This window comes from Siphateles boraxobius, unplaced genomic scaffold (assembly GCF_051911475.1).
Source record: "Siphateles boraxobius isolate OS27281-9 unplaced genomic scaffold, OSU_SipBor_1 12, whole genome shotgun sequence".
Taxonomy (NCBI): Eukaryota; Metazoa; Chordata; class Actinopteri; order Cypriniformes; family Leuciscidae; genus Siphateles; species Siphateles boraxobius.
The window spans coordinates 21,502,949-21,524,372 of record NW_027508722.1 but is presented as its reverse complement, the minus strand read 5'-3'; the positions used below and the strand labels follow the sequence as shown (position 1 = coordinate 21,524,372).

At 38.5% G+C, this 21,424-nt stretch overlaps 1 protein-coding gene across 1 annotated transcript; it reads left to right on the top strand.

Annotated features, from left to right (window-relative positions):
• The first annotated feature begins 2,286 nt into the window (after positions 1-2,286).
• Positions 2,287-9,420, top strand: rps19 (ribosomal protein S19). The gene is made up of 6 exons (XM_077211502.1): positions 2,287-2,352; positions 3,042-3,118; positions 3,242-3,342; positions 7,434-7,617; positions 7,940-7,994; positions 9,364-9,420. The coding sequence occupies exons 2-6, from the start codon at positions 3,042-3,044 to the stop codon at positions 9,388-9,390; spliced, it is 444 nt and encodes a 147-aa protein (XP_077067617.1). The 5' UTR covers positions 2,287-2,352; the 3' UTR covers positions 9,391-9,420.
• The last annotated feature ends 12,004 nt before the right edge of the window (positions 9,421-21,424 follow it).

Sequence of the window (21,424 nt, the reverse complement as noted above, 5' to 3'; positions counted from 1 at the left end):
AAGCGTACCGTACCGTTACTAAAATGTGACGTGGAAGCACTGTAGATCACTGATTGGTCAGACAGACAGAATCGTCACTACCAGCATCATTATATTTGCGAGACATCAAACCTGCTAGATTTAAATAGCCAGTAACAGCCACCGCTGTAGCACCTGTTTTAAAACTACTTGCTTGACTTGCTTGAAGAAAAAAAACTTCCAAAAAAGAAATGGCTGAATCGTGGTCAGTGGACGAGAAGCGCAGACGTTCCTCTTGTTGGTTGCCGAGGAGCGGATAAACTATAACGATCAGTCACAATCCCACCCACTTTGAAGCGGTACTAACTGCAGTGGAAAAGCAACCGAGCTAAAGCGAACCGTGCCGCGCCGCGCCGAGTCGTACCACGCAGTGGAAAAGCGAAGCGAGCCGAACCGCGCCGAGCCGAACCGTACTGAGCCGTACCATGCAGTGGAAAAGCGCCATATGGAACCTGCCTACGTCGTCGTCACCAACCACCGCCTACGTCACGAACCACCCCAAACATCCAATAGGAAAATTCAACTGCAGTAGCCACCGTTCAACCTGAAGAGGGCAGAACTCAGACGTTTTTACACCATATATTTTAGAATTAAAACACTTTATACACAAATGTCAAAAAAGTTACTCGAATCAAAGAACATCACTAATAAAGCCCCATTCTTACAGGTCATTAACTAAAAAAAGTTGGTTTAGGGTTTAGTTACCCTTTAAGTGAACATAACATTATACTTATAGTTTACTATTTATATATTATTTTTGCTTGTGGTATACTACTATGATCAAATGTAGCCTATATATTATTTTTTATACTTAAGAATGTCGGAAAGTTTCATAAAGAAAGGCGGCATTTTAAGCAAAAAAGTTGAGAAAAGTTGAAAAAAAGATTTTTGTCAAAGACTAACGTTACGCCTTGATCAGATTCAGGACGATGATCAAAACAGATGGAGTAGATCGAGTCCAACACTCCCAAAGCTTCACAGTCGTTTTCTCTTCATGGGTTAGCTTCATTTCATTTGGTAACATTAAGCAGTTTTGATTTACATGCTGTTCAATGTTTGATGATCACGTTATTTTACATTTGCGTGAACAATCTTCTATCGCTTGTTTCAGCTTCTTCTCCTCCTGTGTTTTTGGTCCTGAGATTCTGTAGATGTGTCACAGCGCCCCCTATCGTATAACAGTGAAAACATGGATAGCTGGAAAATCTCTTTTACTGTCTACGTGGAAAATTCAGTCATGGTGGGGAAAGAGTAAAGTAGAATTAAAGTAAATTCCTATGTACATTATCAGTGGACAGAAAATTCAGATACGCAGAATTAGAAACATATCTGTTTTATATCAATATTCTAATCAATATTTTCAAACAATGTAAGTTTCATAAGACTGTATGAAAAACTATGTAAACAAGTATATTTAATAGGCTACTCAATCAAAAGAGTTAACAAAACTACAAGCCAAGTATACTTTGAATACTTAACTATATTTTTAAGTATATCTCGATCAAAAGATTGAGTACAAGTAGTAGGCTATATACCTGTATAGGCCAAATATACTTGGACTTTTCTCTCAGTATAAGTCAAGTACATTTAAGTGTAATTTTAAGTGTATTTCTGAAAAGTACATAAAGTATATTTTTGAGAAGTATATAAAATGTAGACTGAAAGTTTACTTTCTTAAAGAAAGTTTAAAAGAAGTATACTAATGGAACACTTTAATAAACTTTTTTGTAAGGGATCATAATGACTGTCTACACATGCTGAAGATCAATGCATTAAGCACTTGTGAATGTGGTATTGAGATAGATGAGTATTAAGATAGATTTATAATAATGATGGGTTCATACATTTAAAAAAAAATTATAATAAAAATAAATTCAAATTTGGACCAAATTTGTGGACATTTGCGAAATTCACTCACTTCATAACCGACTAATAGAATACTTTCCATCCCAGTGTGACTCTCTCTCTCTCTCTGTTATAGAACATTTATGTAGATTTTTACTAAATGTTTTGACAAAATGTTTGTCTCATATTTAAGTGTAGCCTACTCTGCAGGTGGAAATGGAAACCGAAAGCTTTTAAACACTTATGCTTATGCATGTGTGCCCAGTGAACACATAGCATATTATACTAAATATCACTAAAATGTTATATTTGGATATAAGTTTTGTTGTTTGTTTACAAAACATTCTTACTAGACCCCAACATTTGTACAGACCCTGACTCTCTCACTGCACCATGTTCAAAACCTCGCGATAACAAACGCGACCGGCCCCTGTTAACACGCCTAGGAAACCCTGAACGTTCCTCTTCGTTTTGCTGTCCACAAGCAAGGTAAATCATACTCCGTATCTTTCTAGGTTATAAAGTGACTTTCACGCATTTGTGTCACTAGTTTGATCTTATATCCAACTTGTAATGTAGCAGTAATCATATTAACACCGAATCTCAATAAAATGGTGCTGAAACGAGACTCGTGGTTTAAAAAAAAACTAAAAATAAGATCGCATGCTAAGAATCCCCGGTGTTCCAATGGCTGCGCCCATGCAGTCGTTCTTGAGGCCTGGTCTACTCCGCATGCATTACTTTTACTTAACTGCGTTAAAAATACCGTGAGTTAATAGTAATAAAAAATAGTCGTTACGTGGTCTATTACACCGGTCTTATCAGTCATTTGCTGGTAAATGGAGCTTGTTTGTGTAACTGTGTACATTTATTTCCTCCTCGGTGTTAACGTGGTTCTTAGCCGTGTTGCTAACGCCGTTTCTAACACACAGCTACACTCAAAACCGATCACTTAGGTTAAGCTTACAATTATATTTAGGCTATTATTAATAATGGGGGTTGTTCTGTCTCTGCAATAGTCTCTACTCTCCGTAGGCTTTCTTACATTTGTAACGTTAGCTCATATTCGAGTTAGCTAATAGCTAGCTAATCGTTTTACATGTGACTTGCTCTTGTTAAAGGAAACTGTAAATTAGTCCTATATTCGACTTACATTTAGTATTGATTATCGTTTTCAGATGCCAGGCGGTGGTGTAACCGTGAAAGACGTCAACCAGCAGGAGTTTGTCCGTGCGCTGGCAGCCTTCCTCAAGAAGTCAGTTTAACTGTTTGTGTTCAGTGTTGATCGTATTCATGTCTATGAGTTTTTGTTTGAGACTCCCTTTTGGGGTTGTGCAAGTTATACTGTAGTTTATTTTGTAGCCTGTTGTTTTGACAGGTCGGGGAAGCTGAAGGTGCCTGACTGGGTTGATATTGTTAAGCTGGCCAAGCATAAAGAGCTAGCTCCCTGCGATGAGAACTGGTTCTACGTCAGAGCTGGTAAGTGTGCCATTTTTTTTTTTACAAGAGCTCTTGGACATGCATAATTTAAAAAGATGCTCGAAACTCAGATACTGGAGAACAAGTATGTTGGTTTTGCCTTTAACTTCAGCCATGTACCACACTTAACCTTTCTGCAATATATATTTTTATTAAAAGTCATGCAATTATTTTTATTTGTCAAAAGTTAAGTGCTATTTTAGCTTTTATATTCAGTTATTCTGTACCAAGTATCATTATTGGCAATAAACATATGATTGGTATGCGTGTGTTGTCAATACCAATAAAGTTTAATGTTTTTTTTTATCATTTTAATGTGCAGTAATATGCCATGTAATACTTGGGCCACGTTCAGACTGTCCAAATCCGATTTTTGTGCATAACCGATGTGAACGGAAAAAAAAAATGGCATGAAATGTTATTTTCACAAATCCGTTTCAAGCTACATTCATATGTGGTTTGACATCCTATTCAAATCGCATTTCTGGAAATCTGTTTCTGTGTGATCGGATTTCGCATGGTTTTTGTGACTCACGCCACCTAAAACGTGAATGTCAGACATTGTTATAGGAAACAAGCTGAAAGTCGCTGCTGAAACTAGACTGTGTTCCAGATGAGCAGAAAATGCCAATATAAGGGAGACATGTTTGTAAACCGACGGAGACAATAGTCCGGAAAAAAAGCCGTTGCGTACCAGCTTACGGTTCTGCCGCTGCCTCAAGATGCAGTAGACTAGCGAGGCGGATACACATTGTCATTTTGTAAAATTTAAATAAGACGACATCTCTTTTGCAAACCCCTCCATGTTGTTGTATTTGGCGTATTCCTACCAACGCAACATCATTACAATAGAATGATTGCAGAAATTCGTAAAACGAAAGAGCTGCATGCACACACAAATTGGATCTGAACAGTTGCGATACACAGTGTGGACATCAATAATTTTAGATCAGATTCCAATCGGATTTGGACATTGTGAACGTAGCCTTAGAAATGTTAAATATTGAACCAACTGCTTAAATAGTGGAAAGTGTTTCTTAATTATACATTGTTTCAAGTTCTCAGTGGGTGATGTAAATGGTTAAGAAATAAATGGCAAGCAGCGGTGTGCATATAAAACAACATAACAAACTGATAGAAATATAGGTCTGTCGTGATTGATTAATCATCTGATTGTGGTTGTTTGATCCAATCGCAATTATTTGAGATGACTGCAAGAATTGTGCAGTTTAAACTTAAATCACATTTTGCCAAAGATTATAAACACTGTTGAAAAATACATAATCAAATGCTTGCCTTCATATCACATGAAGGTTTGTGGTAGGCTTGGCCCGATACCGATACTGGCATCGGGGATCGGGTCGATACTGTCCTCATATACTCGTACTCATAAAAATTTGCCGATACCACGCCCCGATACCACGTACATTTTGCGAAACGAAACTGGCCGCCGCGAGTGCTTTGTCGAGGTGAACTGAGGCATAGGGACGTGCACTCCCAACGCAAAAGAGTGCGGCGCGGCACTAGATCTGATGGCCGAGCGCGGGCGGTAATGCACTCACTCTGTGTGTGCGGGTTCCGGGAGAATAAAACGATTCGCGGGACTCCCGCAAACTAGAAATATCTATGAATACAACATATTAAAACTAATAGATTTTCATTCATCTGTTGCAGAAAAGCAAGAAGAACAACAAACAAAATAGAAACGATTTACAGGCCAGAGTTTCTATTCATAACATGTTTGCAGCGTTGAGCGATGTAGCCAATCACAGACATGTGTGTTGATTTCTTGAACGCAATGGCTAATCAGAAGCATTTAAGATAGACTCCCCTCACTGCTCAACTTTTTTGTTCAGTGCTGAATTCTGTATGCTGGCAAATCCTCTAATTATAACAAACAAAGTGTGGATATTATGAAAGATTCATTGTGCAGTCAGCTTCATTGATAATAACAGATGTGTAAGATCGCGATGAACTGTCAGCTTTTTAGGAATTAGACTATTAAGGGAGCGCACTTTGGGCGCATTCAGTCATGTCAGACCATGCACGCAGTAACTGCTTGCTTTTATGTTAAATTAACAGTGGTTTGTGTGTTAATACATTTATTATTTTACTCATTATTTATTTTTAGACTTGTTAAAACAAGCAGAGAAGAAAATAAAAACAGTCTTCTAACCTGTGTTCTAAAATAGTCTTCTGTCTTCTTTTCTGGGAGCCTATAGTTACTTTTGCGGTAGAAATATCGGTATCGGTACTCGATATCGGCAAGTACACAAATGTAAATACTCGTACTCGTATCGGTTTGAAAAAAAATGGTATCGGGCCATCCCTAGTTTGTGGTTTAATCGGACTAATATTGTAATATATAAATATTTTTCACAGCATTAGTGCTACTCGGCGCATAGTTTACATTTATATGTTTAGATGTGCGATTGAGCAATGAAGGTATTGAACTGCTTGTCCAGCTTTTCGATATGCAAATTTTAGCAGTAAGAGAGAAGTAATTTTTTTTTGCAAAAAAACAAAGTTCTGGTACAGTTCAAAGTACAGTCGTACTGTGTTCTAGCTGCTTTGACACGGCTAATGTTAAGCTCACGACCTCCCTAGTGTCTGCACTCGCACAGTGTTCGTCCGCCTTTAGTGCGTTTTGCTGTTTTGTGGTCGATGATCCATTTGAATGCTTTGTGCTGTAAGCACAAATGTCATTTTTTTTTTTCCAATGATGACAAAGGTTAGTGGCTTTTTAATGTTCACTCTGAGAATCTGGTGGAAAGCAATGGATGGTAAAAGCAAGCAATTGTCAGGATTTTTTAGTGTGTGCTGAGAATCTGGTGGAAAGCAATGGATGGTAAAAGCAAGCAATTGTCAGGATTTTTTAGTGTGTGCTGAGAAACTGATTACACTTTCTGAAACAAGCAAAGATCCCACTCGAATCACGGTGTATATTTAAGAGCTGAGTTTGAGTAGTCAGGTACTGAAATAGAGATTTTATGCTGTGAGTTTGAACTAGGGCTGCACGATGTGTCGTTTTAGCATCGATATCGCGATGTGCGCATCCACGATAGTCACATCGCAGGATGTTGCGATGTAGGCCTAAGTCGTACAGTAGTTGATCCGTGATTCATGATCTGTACGGGCCAGCAGCTCCGGATTAATTGCAAAGTTTAACCATCATATAGTGAAAGTTTATCATTTGCATGTGTTTTTAAGTCCTGTCAGTTTAAACATCAAGCGTAAGAAGACTGGAACTTGCGCGTTGTTTTCTGTGAGCCGGGCAGATCAGTGGTCTTTCTCTTATTTCTGAGCTTGAACGAACACGAGAATTCAAAATAAAGTCAGAATGCCCTTCCTCCATTGAACAATTTTTGGCGACCGCCAAAGCGTATTTTTGTCCCGCACAATGGTAAAAGGTCGGAAGACCGAAGTTTCAGGTGAAGCATTCGGATATATTTTTTTCCTGAACTACCGCTGGTTGTGAATTGTGCTAAAAAAAATATTCTCTGAAAAGCGTTCCACACATTCAGATAAACCACACTTTCAATAAACAAAACAAAAAAAATCTATCCAGTGATGAAATGTTTTCTGTGTTGAGACCAATCTTGTGCGATGTCCTAACTGCCGGGATAATCACACAACGTGTGCCGTGGTCCGTTAATGACACCTCCAATTCGCGAACTAATGATTCATTTGAACCGATTCACTTTAATGAATGGTTAAAACAACTTATCTGTCCAACACTGAACTCACGAGATATAACAAATCGGAAACACTTTACAATAAGGTTCCATTTATTAAACTCTAGTTAACTACATTAGTTAATAGAATCTATGCAGATTTACTCCTTTACAAAATCACCCCAGTCATTCAGATGATTCATTCTTTCCAAAGAAAGCTATTTAAGTCATTGGGTGAAATTGTTTTCATATCGCAATATATATCGCAGAAAAATAAAATATCGCAATGTAATTTTTTCCCAATATCGTGCAGCCCTAGTTTGAACTGACTTGCATTTGGTGGTTTCTTGGCATGTTGTCTTCTGTTGTCCTTCACTGCCCTGAAGAAATCTCCTCTGACCCTCTGTCCTCTCTTAGCCTCTACAGTGCGTCACCTGTACCTGCGTGGAGGTGTTGGCGTGGGCTCTATGACCAAGATCTACGGTGGGCGTAAGAGGAATGGCGTGTGCCCCTCTCACTTCAGCGTGGGTTCTAAGAATGTGGCCCGTAAAGTGCTCCAGGCCCTTGAGGGCCTTAAGATGGTGGAGAAAGACCCCAATGGGTGAGTAGACTGCAGACTTGCCTTTGACTATATATATATATATATATATATATATATATATATATATATGTGTGTATCCTGCTCCTTGAGGGGCACTGTCCTTCAGTGTTAGGCTCCAACCCCAATTAAACGCATCTGAACCAGCTGATCATTACTAGACATACTAGAAACATCTAGGCAGGTGTGTTGAGGCAAATTGGAGCCAAATGAGGCACATTGGCCCTCAAAGGTTCTGACACCCATCTGATCTATGTTATTGTAATAAAATCCATGGTTATATTGAGGTTTTTCCAACTAATTCTCAATTGTTCCCATTCCCCAGTGGGCGCAGACTGACCCCTCAGGGGACCAGAGACCTGGACAGAATTGCTGGGCAGGTAAGAAGCTGCTTATTGTATTACTGTATTTGTCAACTGAGCATTTGTATTAATAATAATAATTGGGTGGAAAAAGGTGGATTCAAAAATCGCTATTGATTTACCGTAAAACTTCAAATAACAGCCGAGTCCCAAATAGACGCCTGTCTCTTTTACACGCCTGGTGTGGCGACAGGTTTGGGTAAATAAAGGCCGGTCTCAAATAGAGGCCGGGTCTGTTCTTAAGTTTTGGGTTGTATTTAATCTTTTAAAACCCGTCAGATCGTCCGCTTTTTGGCAGCTGCCAAAGAAAATTTGTGCCCCGCTAAAGCCTGTTTTGATCGGTGAGTGATGTAGAATAGAATGACCGCTGCGCTTGACGAGCAGAGAGAGCGCCCCGGCGCGTGCACTCTCACGTCTTCAAACAACATGAGCCCTGTCTTGCTCTCTCTCCCTCGCGCATATTAATCAAAATCAATTGACAGGATAGTAAAAGGTTGGAAGACCGCAGTTTTACGTGGAGCATTTGGAGATTTTTTAGAGATTAGAGACTTGGGGAACATCTCAACACTAAATTATAAAGGCCTGTCTCATATAGACGCCTGTCTCAAATACAAGCCGGTGCAGTTCGACGATTTGAGAAAATAAAAGCCCGGGCTATTATTTGAAGTTTTACGGTAGTCAAGTCAGGCTTTTGAAGTTAGATACTGTACAACAGATGGTGGTTCTCAGAATTCACATGAATTAAAAGAATTAAAATGTTGCTGCACAAATGCAGCATGAGTGAGCAAATCCAGTTACTGAATGTGATGAACCTATTTTCACTTAAAAGGCCTTACTATTAAGTTTTAACAGCAGTAGCTTTGATTTAATGTGGACACAGTACTATCTTCAAAAAGAGAATGTATGCACATCCCCTCCAAAGCCTTCGCTTGCCTTTCGCCCCTCTGTTGGTCCTCCGCTTTCCCTGCGAGCTACCGCTGTGCGCCAATCCGATCCTGGAGGAAGTAAACAAGCCGATTGAATTTCATGCTCGCTGGGCTGCCGTATGGCGGCATTTTATTCTGCCTGATCCCCTTAATGAGCTGAATTCAGATGAGTTAACGTGATTTTCTTGTGTTGTGCTTGCCTTGGCTGTGTTTTTTGCACTGACTCTTTCCAGGGCACTGTTGATATGCTTGGCTTCTCATTGGTGGCATGAGCAAAAACAATGTCAGTGTAGACCCCAATGTTTGTCTTAATCTCCTGGCAACCAGAACCTGAAAGGCTCCAAAATCTTTCTCCACTGATTTGTTTCTCATGGATTTTGGTGCGACAGGATGCAGGAAATAACCAGACTGATGTGACGATGTCTTTTAATCCTGATCTTTTTCTTCATTGTCTGTTGCAGGTTGCTACTGCAAGCAAGAAATCTTGAAGTGTAAAATAAACTTTTTTGAGAAACCAACCACTGCGTCTACTGTTTTGTTTTTCCTTCAGGGACAAAAGCTGACAAATGTAATATTAAAGACATTGTTTTAATGTTATGTAAAAAAAATCATTCCTCCCCTCCATCCATATTTTAACTTGATCTTTTTCTTTTCAGTTTGAGTCCTATTTTGCATGAATTCAGTCTCGGTGCTTCAGGCAAATTGCTTGCATCTTCCTAGAGTCTGATGAACAGTAAGGCTGCATTTGTGTAACTTGGCATGGATGCTGATTGATTTACTCATTAAGACAAGTTTCTTTATTTCCCTTCTGCTGGTTGTGGCAGAGGAATTTGGAGCAGTTAATGGGTAATGCATGGCAGTCAAACCGCTGTGTATTGAGCTGAACTGTGGTTTCTGCATGGTTACAGTGCCATCATGTGGGCTTGTATGATATAAAGTCCATTTGGTTTGTGTTGGCAGCCAGAGTTCTCTCCACTACCGTATGTTTTGTTTCCATTTTTCAAATGTTGAAACCTGTTCTATGAACTGTTTTTCTTTGAATATTAAAACCAATGATCTTTAATTTCCCTAATCAAGAAAATCTCAAATTATTGACTTCCATTGTATGGAGAAAAATACTAAAGAAGTCGATGGGCTCCATAAACTGTTTTATTACTGACTTGATCTGTAATATCTTGTTCAGCAGAAAAAATAAATTCATACAGGTTTGGAACAACTTGAGGATTGAACTTGGGTGAGCTATCCCTTTAAGTTTGTTTAGGTTGTTACCTAACACAATAGATCTCAACGGGGTTGGCCATGGGACCTACATTTGCCTATAGTCATTAAGCAGTGACCCAAATTTTTAGGAATGTGCATATTTATTCTTGATACAATATCAATTCACATATAGCCTACTGTAAATATAGACAATATTTTGTTGAATGCAGTTTGCCTTTTTAGCACAATTTTTTTTTACTTTTCATGGGTTAAATTCAGTATTTTCTTGCAATTAATATTATCTTGTGTCCTTATACGAGTATTGTTAAAATATGAAAGGATACACTTTTTTTTTAAAGTGTATCATTTGAAATCTAGTGTTTTATCATGTTTAAATATTAAAATGCAAATCCTAAAAATAAGTAAGCAGTTTTGACCTGCAATACTCGTAGATACATGTATAAGAGCCATACTGGCACCTACGGAGTAAACCATGGCATTACAAATGGAAATTATTCTTCTGGCCACAAAATTACTGCATTGGAATTTAAAACCCTTTTCTCCATTGTAACCTTAAATGCACTAATTGTAATAAGTAATATATTTTTTTCTAATACTTTTTATAAGTTGTCATTAATGGACCATAAGTAGGCTATTGCACAGATAGTATTTAGTACCAAAAGATACTCAAAATATTAAATATTATTGAACTACAATACATAAATTAAAAAATAGTTAGTGTATGGTCACATTTGACCACCTAGTGTGATCAATAAGTAAGTAGGGTTATATTCAAGAAAATCATTAATATGTAGTGTAATATGTCATCTTCAACCCCAGACCTGATGCTTTGTTGAATCAAGTAGTGGATAGTGTGGTGCATCTCTCTTATTTTGGTGTTCTACTTATTGTAGTAGTTTCTTTAGTCGCCTTTTTGATCACTCGATGATTGAGCTTTACAAAGGTAGAAGTGAGTGTTAATTTTAGATATCGGGACTGTTCCGAATTTTTCGGGACTTATGGTCACCCTAGTTTGGACCATAGACAGTAAGGTTTGGACCCTAGTTTTAAGCTAATTGCGGTTAAAGAACGCCAGAGGGCAGCAAAGATCAAGATTTGTATGGACCGTGAAGCTGAGCTGCATCAAAATATAATCTACTCCTGATGCACCACTTACTTTCGTTAAGGAAAAATAATAAAAGTATAAAACACTTAAGTTTAAATATAAAATAGTTTCTTACGTAATAAATAACATGCCGTCAAAAAACATACAATTATATCAACAAATTGTGTTCACGTCGGTGTCACTGCAGACAGTTGTCCCACGGGTGATTTGTGTTTGAGTGCGATTCGTGTTGTTTACTGTTCTGTTTGCTTGACACAATGTTTGTTCAGATGTTCCCTGGGAAGCTGTTTCATTCTCTGTGTCCACAGCTCGGCGGCAGTTTATCAATGGTCGTGTAAATACAGAATCTCTTTTTACAAAATCAGTCATCAACATAATTGGAGTTTCTGCGTTTGCCCTTCATCTCTCAAGAGATAGCCTGACTCATTTCATAACATTTTCATATCCCCTACTCAACTCGCCAGCTGTTTGGGAGCACCTGAACCACTCCTCTCTCTGTCTCTACCCTGTAATTTGGAAGCAAGAGAGAAATATAAACATGTCTTTGAGTGATAGAGGAGAATGTCAAGAATGCTGGTTTAGAAGGCGTTGCTGTTTGTTCACTTGCTACTGTCTGAGTGCGACTCGGCCTCCAACGATGCCGCCGCCGCCAACTCCGAGCCCTGCAGCCTTTCACGTCTATTAACTTTCCAGGGCATTGTTTTCATAATGGAGCCTATGGGTGTTTATAGAGGGGATTAAAAACAGCAATTACTACAATTACAACATTAGATAATTAAGTTTTTGTGCTCAGGCCTGTTTAAAGTCACCATGAAATCAAAATTGACAAATCTTATTTTTTATGGAATATTGTATTGATTATAAATGAATTATCTGTGCACATCATCATCATTTATTTTATTTTATTCATGTGCCCTCATAATTTTTAATCAAAATAACTCCCCCTCCCTTTGACATCTCAGATGACCTGTTTACTGGCGCAAGGGTGTCTCAATCGTCAGTCGCATGAGATTGCAGCAATATAGGGCCGGTTCAGACTGAAAAAAAGTTAAATATCTATGCGTTTTTTAAAAGTTGAACAACTTTTAACTTGAACGCAGCATTTTTAGAACACTGTGTCATGCGCAAGACACTGCTAAAGACTTGAGACCTGAGCGCAATGGTTAAATACGTCCGTCTAGCTTGTGTTTACATTGAAAAACAATGGAAAAGTATGCAGTGGAATGCAAAAACACTATCTGTGTGAACGGCCCAATAGAGTGCAACAGTGTCTGCCCCCATTTTACAGTGCTTGTTCCGAAAATATTTTTTCCTTTATTTTTTTTCCCCTTATAGTGATTTTTTTTTAAAAGGATTTTTTTTCATAAGCCATTAAGGATTCAGATACAGAAACAACCGTATTATGCTGCCATGTGAATGTACTATTCTTCAAATCATTTAAGTTAGAAAGGATAGGCAGATAAACACTTATTAAATAAATAAAAATTCTTTCAAAAAACTGTGAAGAGTTGTTTTTATTACTAGGGCTGAAAGTCAATAATAATTCGATTATGTCTAACAAAACAAATGAGTACTACTGTGAAATTGGAACTTCAAGCTTCAATTGCTCTGATATGTGGAAAAGTCCTTATTATTAGATATAAATGGGTATTAAATATGTCAAATTGCAATGAAATGATAACTTAAATTTTAATAAAAAAAATCAATGCAATATGTCTATTTGAATGCAAACTAATATTAATAAGATTTTTTTTTTTGACTAATCATACCAAATTGGCATGTTCAATTACCAGCCCTACTTTGTATTTTCCTAATAGTTTTCTTCCTTTAAACTTGACTCTGCTCTGGTCCATCATTTGACAGGTGTTTGACTGTCTGGCAAACGTATATTAACCCAGATCAAGTGCCAAACAGACACTCAAACACAGTGTTTCTAACCTGCATCTGTTCATAGCTCGCCTTTTGCCCTCAAAACAGGTGTTATGTCCAAGGGAGCAGGCCATGCCATGTGCCTGTTGAGTAAAGACAACACAGGCTTGTCTGGCCTGAGGCTGTGCCACACACACACAGAGACATCACAGCCACACAGAGGATTAATACACAAAAGCACCAGGACTTACTACACCACCTGCCCCAAAAACATACAGAGCATGATGGGTAGATTAACAAAGACGCCACGCAGAAGCTGAGTGTCAGCGACAGTCGGAGAGAAAGACAGTCTCAGAAGAACAGTCTCAGAAGAACGCACTCGTTTAAAAAGTGAGATGCCATGTCGAATGGAAAAGAATACTGAGCCTCAACAGAAAGTTGTGCTTCCTGTAAAGGTGCCTTCCTAACGTTGCTCAATTAATTTTCACTGGCATTTCAATAGACCCCAGAGGAAACTACCCACTGCAGGTGTTTTACATAATGTGTTTTGTGAGTGTTCCTACTCAAATCGGTTTGCTTTTCTTTTTTCAGAAAGACATTCAACACCAACAACAATGGCTGTTTACTTCAGCTAGTGGATGGTATTAGATTAGCCATGGCCAGGACACAGGAAAAAGAATATTTACCCACACTTCAACAGTGAAATGGAAGAGCTCTGTATAAATGGAGAACAGTTTAAACACACTACCAAACAAAAGGAACAATCGATTATATCTTAATCTTTTTATAGATTCTGTCAATGCGTTTACCCGCCCTGTCATCCTGACCTGCTGTCACAAATCTATACTTGCAGAAAAACAGAAGAAGGGTGTTGAGTGGCTTTGAGACTTCACTGATAACACAGTTATTTTTGAGGAAGCAGCGTACGGCCCAGAAATCCTCCAATCAACACAACACATTACAGACAGCAGACAGTCTGTTAGCGCACATGCAGCAAGGATTTAGATGATGGAGCTTGTCGTGATGGGTGATTCAGAAACATGCTTTTGTGAAGCTTCGAAACCTTTGTGAATGGAGCTTTGGAGCTAAACAAATAAAATAAAATTTAATTGAAAATGTTTCTTTACAGGTTTGTACATCTAAAATGACAGTGAATATTTTACAGGTAATATATATATATATATAACTGAAAAGCCATTTAATTTTGCATAACTGTTGCTTATGATATCACACAGTTTGTCTCATGGAACATAAATATAGCCTACACCTTGTTTCATCAAGGGGTCATTGCAAAGAGATCGTAATATTCGAGTCTTCAAGTTTTAAATCTCCTTAGAAAGAAAACAGACACACATTCATAAAGGTGAGATTGACTAAGTTAAGTAGGCTGTGTACAAAAATATGTATAGATGCCACATTTGACCACTTCATACACGTTGGCACACCCACCATCTTAGAACGGTCAGCGTGTCGTCACTCACAGTAAGAATCAATGATGACAATATTGCGCAGCTTCTGGTTATAAAACCGACGAGATTTAAAGGCCGACTAGTGCCTTGAAGTGTGCAGCATTATTCAATGTGTCTTCCACTGAAACAGGAAGGCAGGAAGTCAGCTCATCTCCCTTTTTTAAATTAGCCAATAGTGTTTTGTTTATACAACTCGGCTACAGCCGTTGAGCTCGGAAAAGCTGCATTTTCCTTCTAATCTTTAACTGTTTCTCCACCTAAACTCCTCAATATCACTGTAAAATATAGCAATTTGTGCAGAATTCAAATGGGTTTGATATGTTTTCTGGTATGTGCGCTTCGAATGAACATATGATCCGCTCTGTGCTATCGTATCTCTGGAACGGACTGTGTGCGCTGTGGCAGTTTACGTTACACTAATGTGAAACCAGACTCCATTCGCCCCAATGGAAAGCATTTTTACACTGTCTGAATTGTTTCCTATGCCCTATGTAGTGTACTATGTCCCATTCACCATGTAAAAAAAAAAAAATGTTTGAACAACTGACCGATTTCAGTCAAAGCTTCAGTGTCTATTTAGGAGCCATGATGCTTCAGATTCTAGAGACCATTTGATTGGACAGAAAATCTGATGAGAAGCTGAAGTGCAGAGTGATGTCATCAAAATCATCGATCCATATTGGCGGAAGTGAGAGACTGTACGTTTTAAATGCTTATATCTTCTAAATGTAATTTTTGTAATCTTTTTGGAGCACACTAGTTTATAGATAAAAGGAAGCCTGACATATTCACACTAAAAGCCTAAAAAACTCCAGAAAAAAATGGGATAACTTTTCACCGGTGAAAATGTGTTGGTTTTTGTTTTTATATTGGTTAAAGGAGCTGTATGTAAGAAATTTATTTAAATTAATCATAAAATGGCCCTGATATGTCACTAGACATTAAGAAATCATGTTCATTTCAATTACTTACATCACTGACAACAGTATTCCGGCCAGGATATTGTCATTTAAAAAGTGAAGTTGCAGCCCTCAACTGATGTTGATGTTGTCATGTTGTGTTTTGGTCTGATGCGTCACCCTCCACCTATCTACCAATCACGAAGTCAGTAGTGTTGCGGCATCCGGGTTGCCAGCTCTGCTCTAGTTACCACAGCTGCAGCTACAAACGTGTCGGAATCGGATAATAAAAAAACTCTAACGTTGCGAATCAGAAAAACTGATAAACTCATAAACTCGTTATGAATCCGAAATACTTTGTTACAAAGTCCGAAATAAAACAAGGATCTGTATAGGAGATGCCTTTGAAAGATGGAGACGGCTGAAAACGGAGAAGAATTTCTGGACAGGTAAGATTCATCTATGTTTGGCTGACTTGTACTTGATGTAAATGGACATTTCAAATATTCATGACAGTCGAACAAAGTTATGCATGTTCGTCCAAAGTAACTTTACGTTAGCTCATATGGAGGAGGTGGGTCATCGAATTGGAAGCACTATAGGCGCAATTGCACGGTAAAATAACGTTTTCTAATGTCCATAACACCAATGAAAAGCACATTGTAGCCTATGATGTGAATAATGTGTCCCACTTGGAACGTTTTGTAGCCTACTTGTTTATCATGCAAGTTCTACAGCCAAAAATAATAGAATGACATGTAATCTTTCACATCACATATTTAAGCGTTATGGACGTGTACTGCAGAGTAAGTTCAGAAATACAGCTGGTCGCTTTCACTTATGTCAGCTAAATGAATAGCTGTATCTTTGATATCGATTACACACAGTGACCGAGGCTTGTGCTTTACTTACGTTATAATGACAGATAACTACCGTTAGTATACTAACAGCTACTGTTCTAACAACGTACTGTCACATACGAGCGTACATCTTTACTATTATATTTGGCTAATCGCCATTAGTACATTTTTGCGATATATAATTACTTTGCAAAACATCTCTCATTTGAAGCATAAACATAATTAACAGAAAAAAAACTTAGCCTACTGTGTAGGACTCGTCACTAACAATATTAATTGAGTTAATATTTAACTCAATATTACAGGTTTTTACCATGGTACTTTTGAATGTTTTTTTCTTTTACTATGGTAACTTTTAAATGTTGTGTTAGCTGACGCCTTTGTCTTTTTGTATTGTGTTAGTTTAGCAAAATCATCTGCTGAAGTCCATTGCAGATATAGATATTCATACATGCATCTAACTACGGCTGCAGATGCTCAGTCAACTTGCTATCGAATGTTCACGGACATTTGACCAGCTTTGACTGCTCAAATATGGCAGATGGCTTATGTGGCCCATAGAAACAGCCACTAATGAGGCATATATGTATCTATGAGTATGTAAACATCTGGTAAATCCAGAAGATACATCTAATCCAAAGTGAATTATACAGTAAGGTTTGAAATGACACCTAGTATGTGTTCTTGAAACATGATGTTATCAGAAACATCTACATTCTGAAGGATAAACTGTTCCCACCCATCCAAATAGCCAACAGTCACACACAAGCTTGTTTGGGTTTTGTATGGGGTTGACTCTGTCTTTGCTCTTAAACAAGTCCTTCTTATCTTAGCACAAAAAAAGATAGCAGACAACTCTCCTATTTCTGTTGTATTTCTCTCACCTGTGCCACCCCCCTTCAGCGGCTACCATCACTTCACCTCTCTTTCAACTCAAAGCACTGTTCACTATAAGCTCTCAGCTGTTGTGATACCCTCCCCCCACCCCCACCAGTATGTGTGGTCTTATCTTAACAGCTTCTGACCCAGAGTCTTGCTCGCGTTTACTCCTATCAGCCCATTCCTCTCCCATTCACTTATGCAGACAATGCACATCCACCATCCCACTCCGTCCAGGAATATGAATTTTGCAACACCTTGGTATTAAATATTTACTTCGGACAGTGTCCAGAGGAATGTGAACATAAGCCATGCACATACCTGCAGTTATTTATTAAGTCTTGTGTAACAGTCCAGATCCCTGCAGTTGGTTAAAGCAGCCTGAACAGACACGCATGAGTTCGGGTTATTAGAGTGGCTGAACTCTCTAGAAAGACAGGAATGGATTATTTATGGCTGGTCAGTGTTGATGGTATAGTTTTTCTCCTGCTTTCTCCTGCTATATATTTTACTTTGGGCAAAGTTCTCCCACTTTTCTCTACCCTCATTCCTTTCAGAGTTCAGGCATGCTGTGTGTAAGGGTGCTTTCACAGCTGTAGTTCGGTTAATTTGGTTCGGACTAAGGGCGAAAATTATACTTTGTATCATTTTCAGGCGTTTTGCTTCCTTTTCACACCACACTGATTGCTCTGGTCTGAATCAGTTGATAAGTTGATGAAACAAACCAAAATGCAGTCACGTGATAACATCCACATCACTCGTTGGCCAGATGTGTCTTGAACATATTTCCACAACTGCACTTAAATTGGTCAGAATTAAGGTGCGGAAAAATTCCAACAGAACTCCCAGAAGTAAACAAAGAGGAAAATCCAGCAGACGTGGAGAATTCGCTCACAATATGTTCAGAATCAGCACGAGCTTTATCCTTTCGCAAATCCCCCCATAAACAACAAAGACTAGACGCGATATAAATAAGAAATTCACTGTGCAGTGCAGACAACTTCAGGGTTTATGATGAGATTGTAGTGAGAGTGCAGAACGCGGTAAGCCAGTCATGGCTTAAAGGGAGCGTTATTGACAATCTAAATAATAATTTTGTTTGACTAAGGCAGCTGGTTTAGTCCAAAAATGCGCAGTTCTTTGGGAGTTGGGTCTGTTCGAGGTCGGATCACATTCTCACCACAAACGAACCGCTCCAGAGTTCGCTTGAAAGCGTACCGAGGCCACCTCCTCGAGGAGGTCTCGGTACGCTTATTTGGTGCGCACCCGAGTGCGATTGTTGCTTTCACACCTGCCCAAACGAACCGCACCAAGGGGAAAATGAACTCTAGTGCGATTCAACCGAACTAAATGAGGCAGGTGTGAAAGCACCCTAAGTAGGAGTGCCTGATAATTGGGTGGATGCAGTAGTGTAGAATTGTATATGAAATGTGTGTGGGACAGAGTGTATTTCTCTTGCCAGTTTATCTCTCTTACCATTCCAATTTAAGAAAGCTACCTTTGGGCATGAATTTGGGAAACATAGGACCAGTATTTCACAGACAGTCTTAGACTAAACCAGGATTAGGATTGAACCTAGTTCAATTAGGGCTTTTAAGTAGCTTTTATAAGCATGCAAGTTGTTTTCAGTTAAAAGCTCAAATATGCATTTTAGTCCGGGGCTTAAGCCTTGTCTGTTAAACCGCGGGATAGGATAGTAGGGGAGACTGCAACCCAAGTGATCCCTATACCAAAGGTTCATTGCTACTCCTACCTCCATTCATATTCATAGTTCCTGTCTGGCTTGCTGTTTCGCTGATTAATCAGGTATAGTTTTATTATGAATATAATTTATAAAGTAAAGTAGTAAGTAAAGATTTACATTAAAGACCTTTACACTGGGACGATCCTGAAAACACACACACACACACATACACACACACACGCACGCACGCACGCACACACACACACACACACACTGTAGCTGCAATCTAAGGCAACTCATAAATTTCTGTTAAATATGTTTCACAATTAAAATATAAATATATAGAGGTTAAAAATCATATGATTTGAAATAATGTTTCATGGCCAGTAAATAATAATTTCATAATTATTTATTTTGTGAAAAAAAACTGTGAGGAAAAGGGTCGAACTTATTTTTTGTTCCGTGCGGTAATCATAATTTGTTGCTATAGGGACGCTGCATTGGTGCACTCGCTAAGATCTAGATGAGAGATATGTGCTGCGGTTTTCTAAAAGCCATGGAAGATTGTAAAGGTTATCCATAAGTTTGGCGGTGAAGATTGAAGACGAATACCCTTCTAAGTTTACCCTCTCGGGTTCATGTGGCCAAAGAGGTATATATTTTTTCTTCCTTTGTCAGTAATTTGTGTTACGTAACTGTGTTTGTAACAAACCAATTAAGATATTATTTTACATGGCATAAATGTATACTTTATTTCTTAGTTTCTATGTGATTCTGTTTAGTATTGTCTGCAAGTATGACAAGAATTTAAGGTTAATTTACGTTTTCTGTGTTTTATTTATATACCCGTTCTGACGGCAACTTGGAAATGCAACAAGTGAGCATGTAAAGACATGTCCGTCATCGAACAAATGCCCGTTAAAACCCAGGAACGACTTGAGCCTTTATTAAAACTCGAGGGGAGTAACACACACACACACACACACACACACACACACACACACACACACTTAAGCACCAAATTAGTATTTCTAAGGATCATCTGACACTAGAGACTGGTGTAATGGTGCTGAAAATCCAGCTTTGCCATCACAGGAATAAATTACATTTGAAAACATATTAAAATAAAAAAGTTATTTTAATTATAATAATATTTCACAACATTACTGTTTTTAGTGTATTTTTTTATCAAATAAATGCAGCCTTGTTGAGAATAAAAGACTACTTTCAATAACAACAACATATAAAATCTTGCTGAACCCAAACTTTTGAATGATCTTTTCAATGAATTTCCCTCCATCATTCCATTTCTCAATCTATTTCCTGTTATTTCTTACAGTCTGTAGGCTGCATGTTCATGCAGTTGAGCTGTATAAGAACTGGGAGAGAGAGCTGGTGAGCTGGAGAGAGAGTTACCAGGTCTGAGATCTGTTATTTTCCAGTCTTAGAGCTTGTCCATCAGGTAGTGCAGAGCCACTGTGAGACATTGAGACCACTGTCTACAGAACACCGACTGTCCCCTTGCCTTTGAAGGAGAAAGCTCAGGAGAGAGCTCACATGGAATGCTAATGCTACAGTCAAAGTCAGGACAGTGAAATTTTGGGACAGTGTTCCAGAAAGGAGACATTGTGTCATTGCTCTGAGATCCATTAGCATGCCAGGCTGTATTGCATTCCCTATCGTCGTCTTTTCAAAGGGAAAGAAGAGACTTTGAAACAGTGAAATGAAAGTGAGGTGTCTGCTACACTACAGGTTAATTAGACAAAATGACTAACAATGCAGAAATGGAATTATGTGGGTTTTAAAGTACTTGAATATTTTTTGCGGAACCGTGTTAGAGATTATAACTTTGCATCTCACTTTGTCTCATTCAGAAAGTCATCTGCATACTCAGAAGCAGATGAAAGTCCTGAACCTGCTTTAAGGCTGCGCAAATGTAACAGACAGACATTTAGTGTTACATTATGCGTTTGCCTGAGGCTCTTCTCCTCTACAGTAATGGGGAGACGTGCTTCCCTCTCTTTTGATATATGAATGACCCTCTTTTTCATTTTTCATCACAACCGTGGTGCTTCTGTTACAGATGTGTCTCATGTCTGGCTGTGTTTTAAATCTGTAGCTCAGCACACACAGCATTTCATGAATAACAATGCACTGCTACTATTCCTTGCCCTATGGGAGTAATGGTTGGGTGAGTACAAAGACTCTTGCCCATTAAAGTGGCCTGCAACCTGCAAGCATAACTGCCACTCTGCTTTTGCTTGCCTGATGTAAAAAAAAAAAAAAAAATTCCAATAGCATGTTTTATTCCGTTTGTTGACCCATTGTGTCATTTCCAGCCCTGACTTTATTGCAGAATGAGTTTCTTTGGCTGTTCGGCATAGGTACAACTGTATGATTAGTTTCTTAAGGCCACAAAATACACTTGTTCCAAAGTACACTTGTTCCTTACCTCTATTAGATTTAATACTCCTTGACCTTACAGTTGCCTATAAACTACCATTTGAACTCCCTTTTAATGCCGTTCATTCTTTAA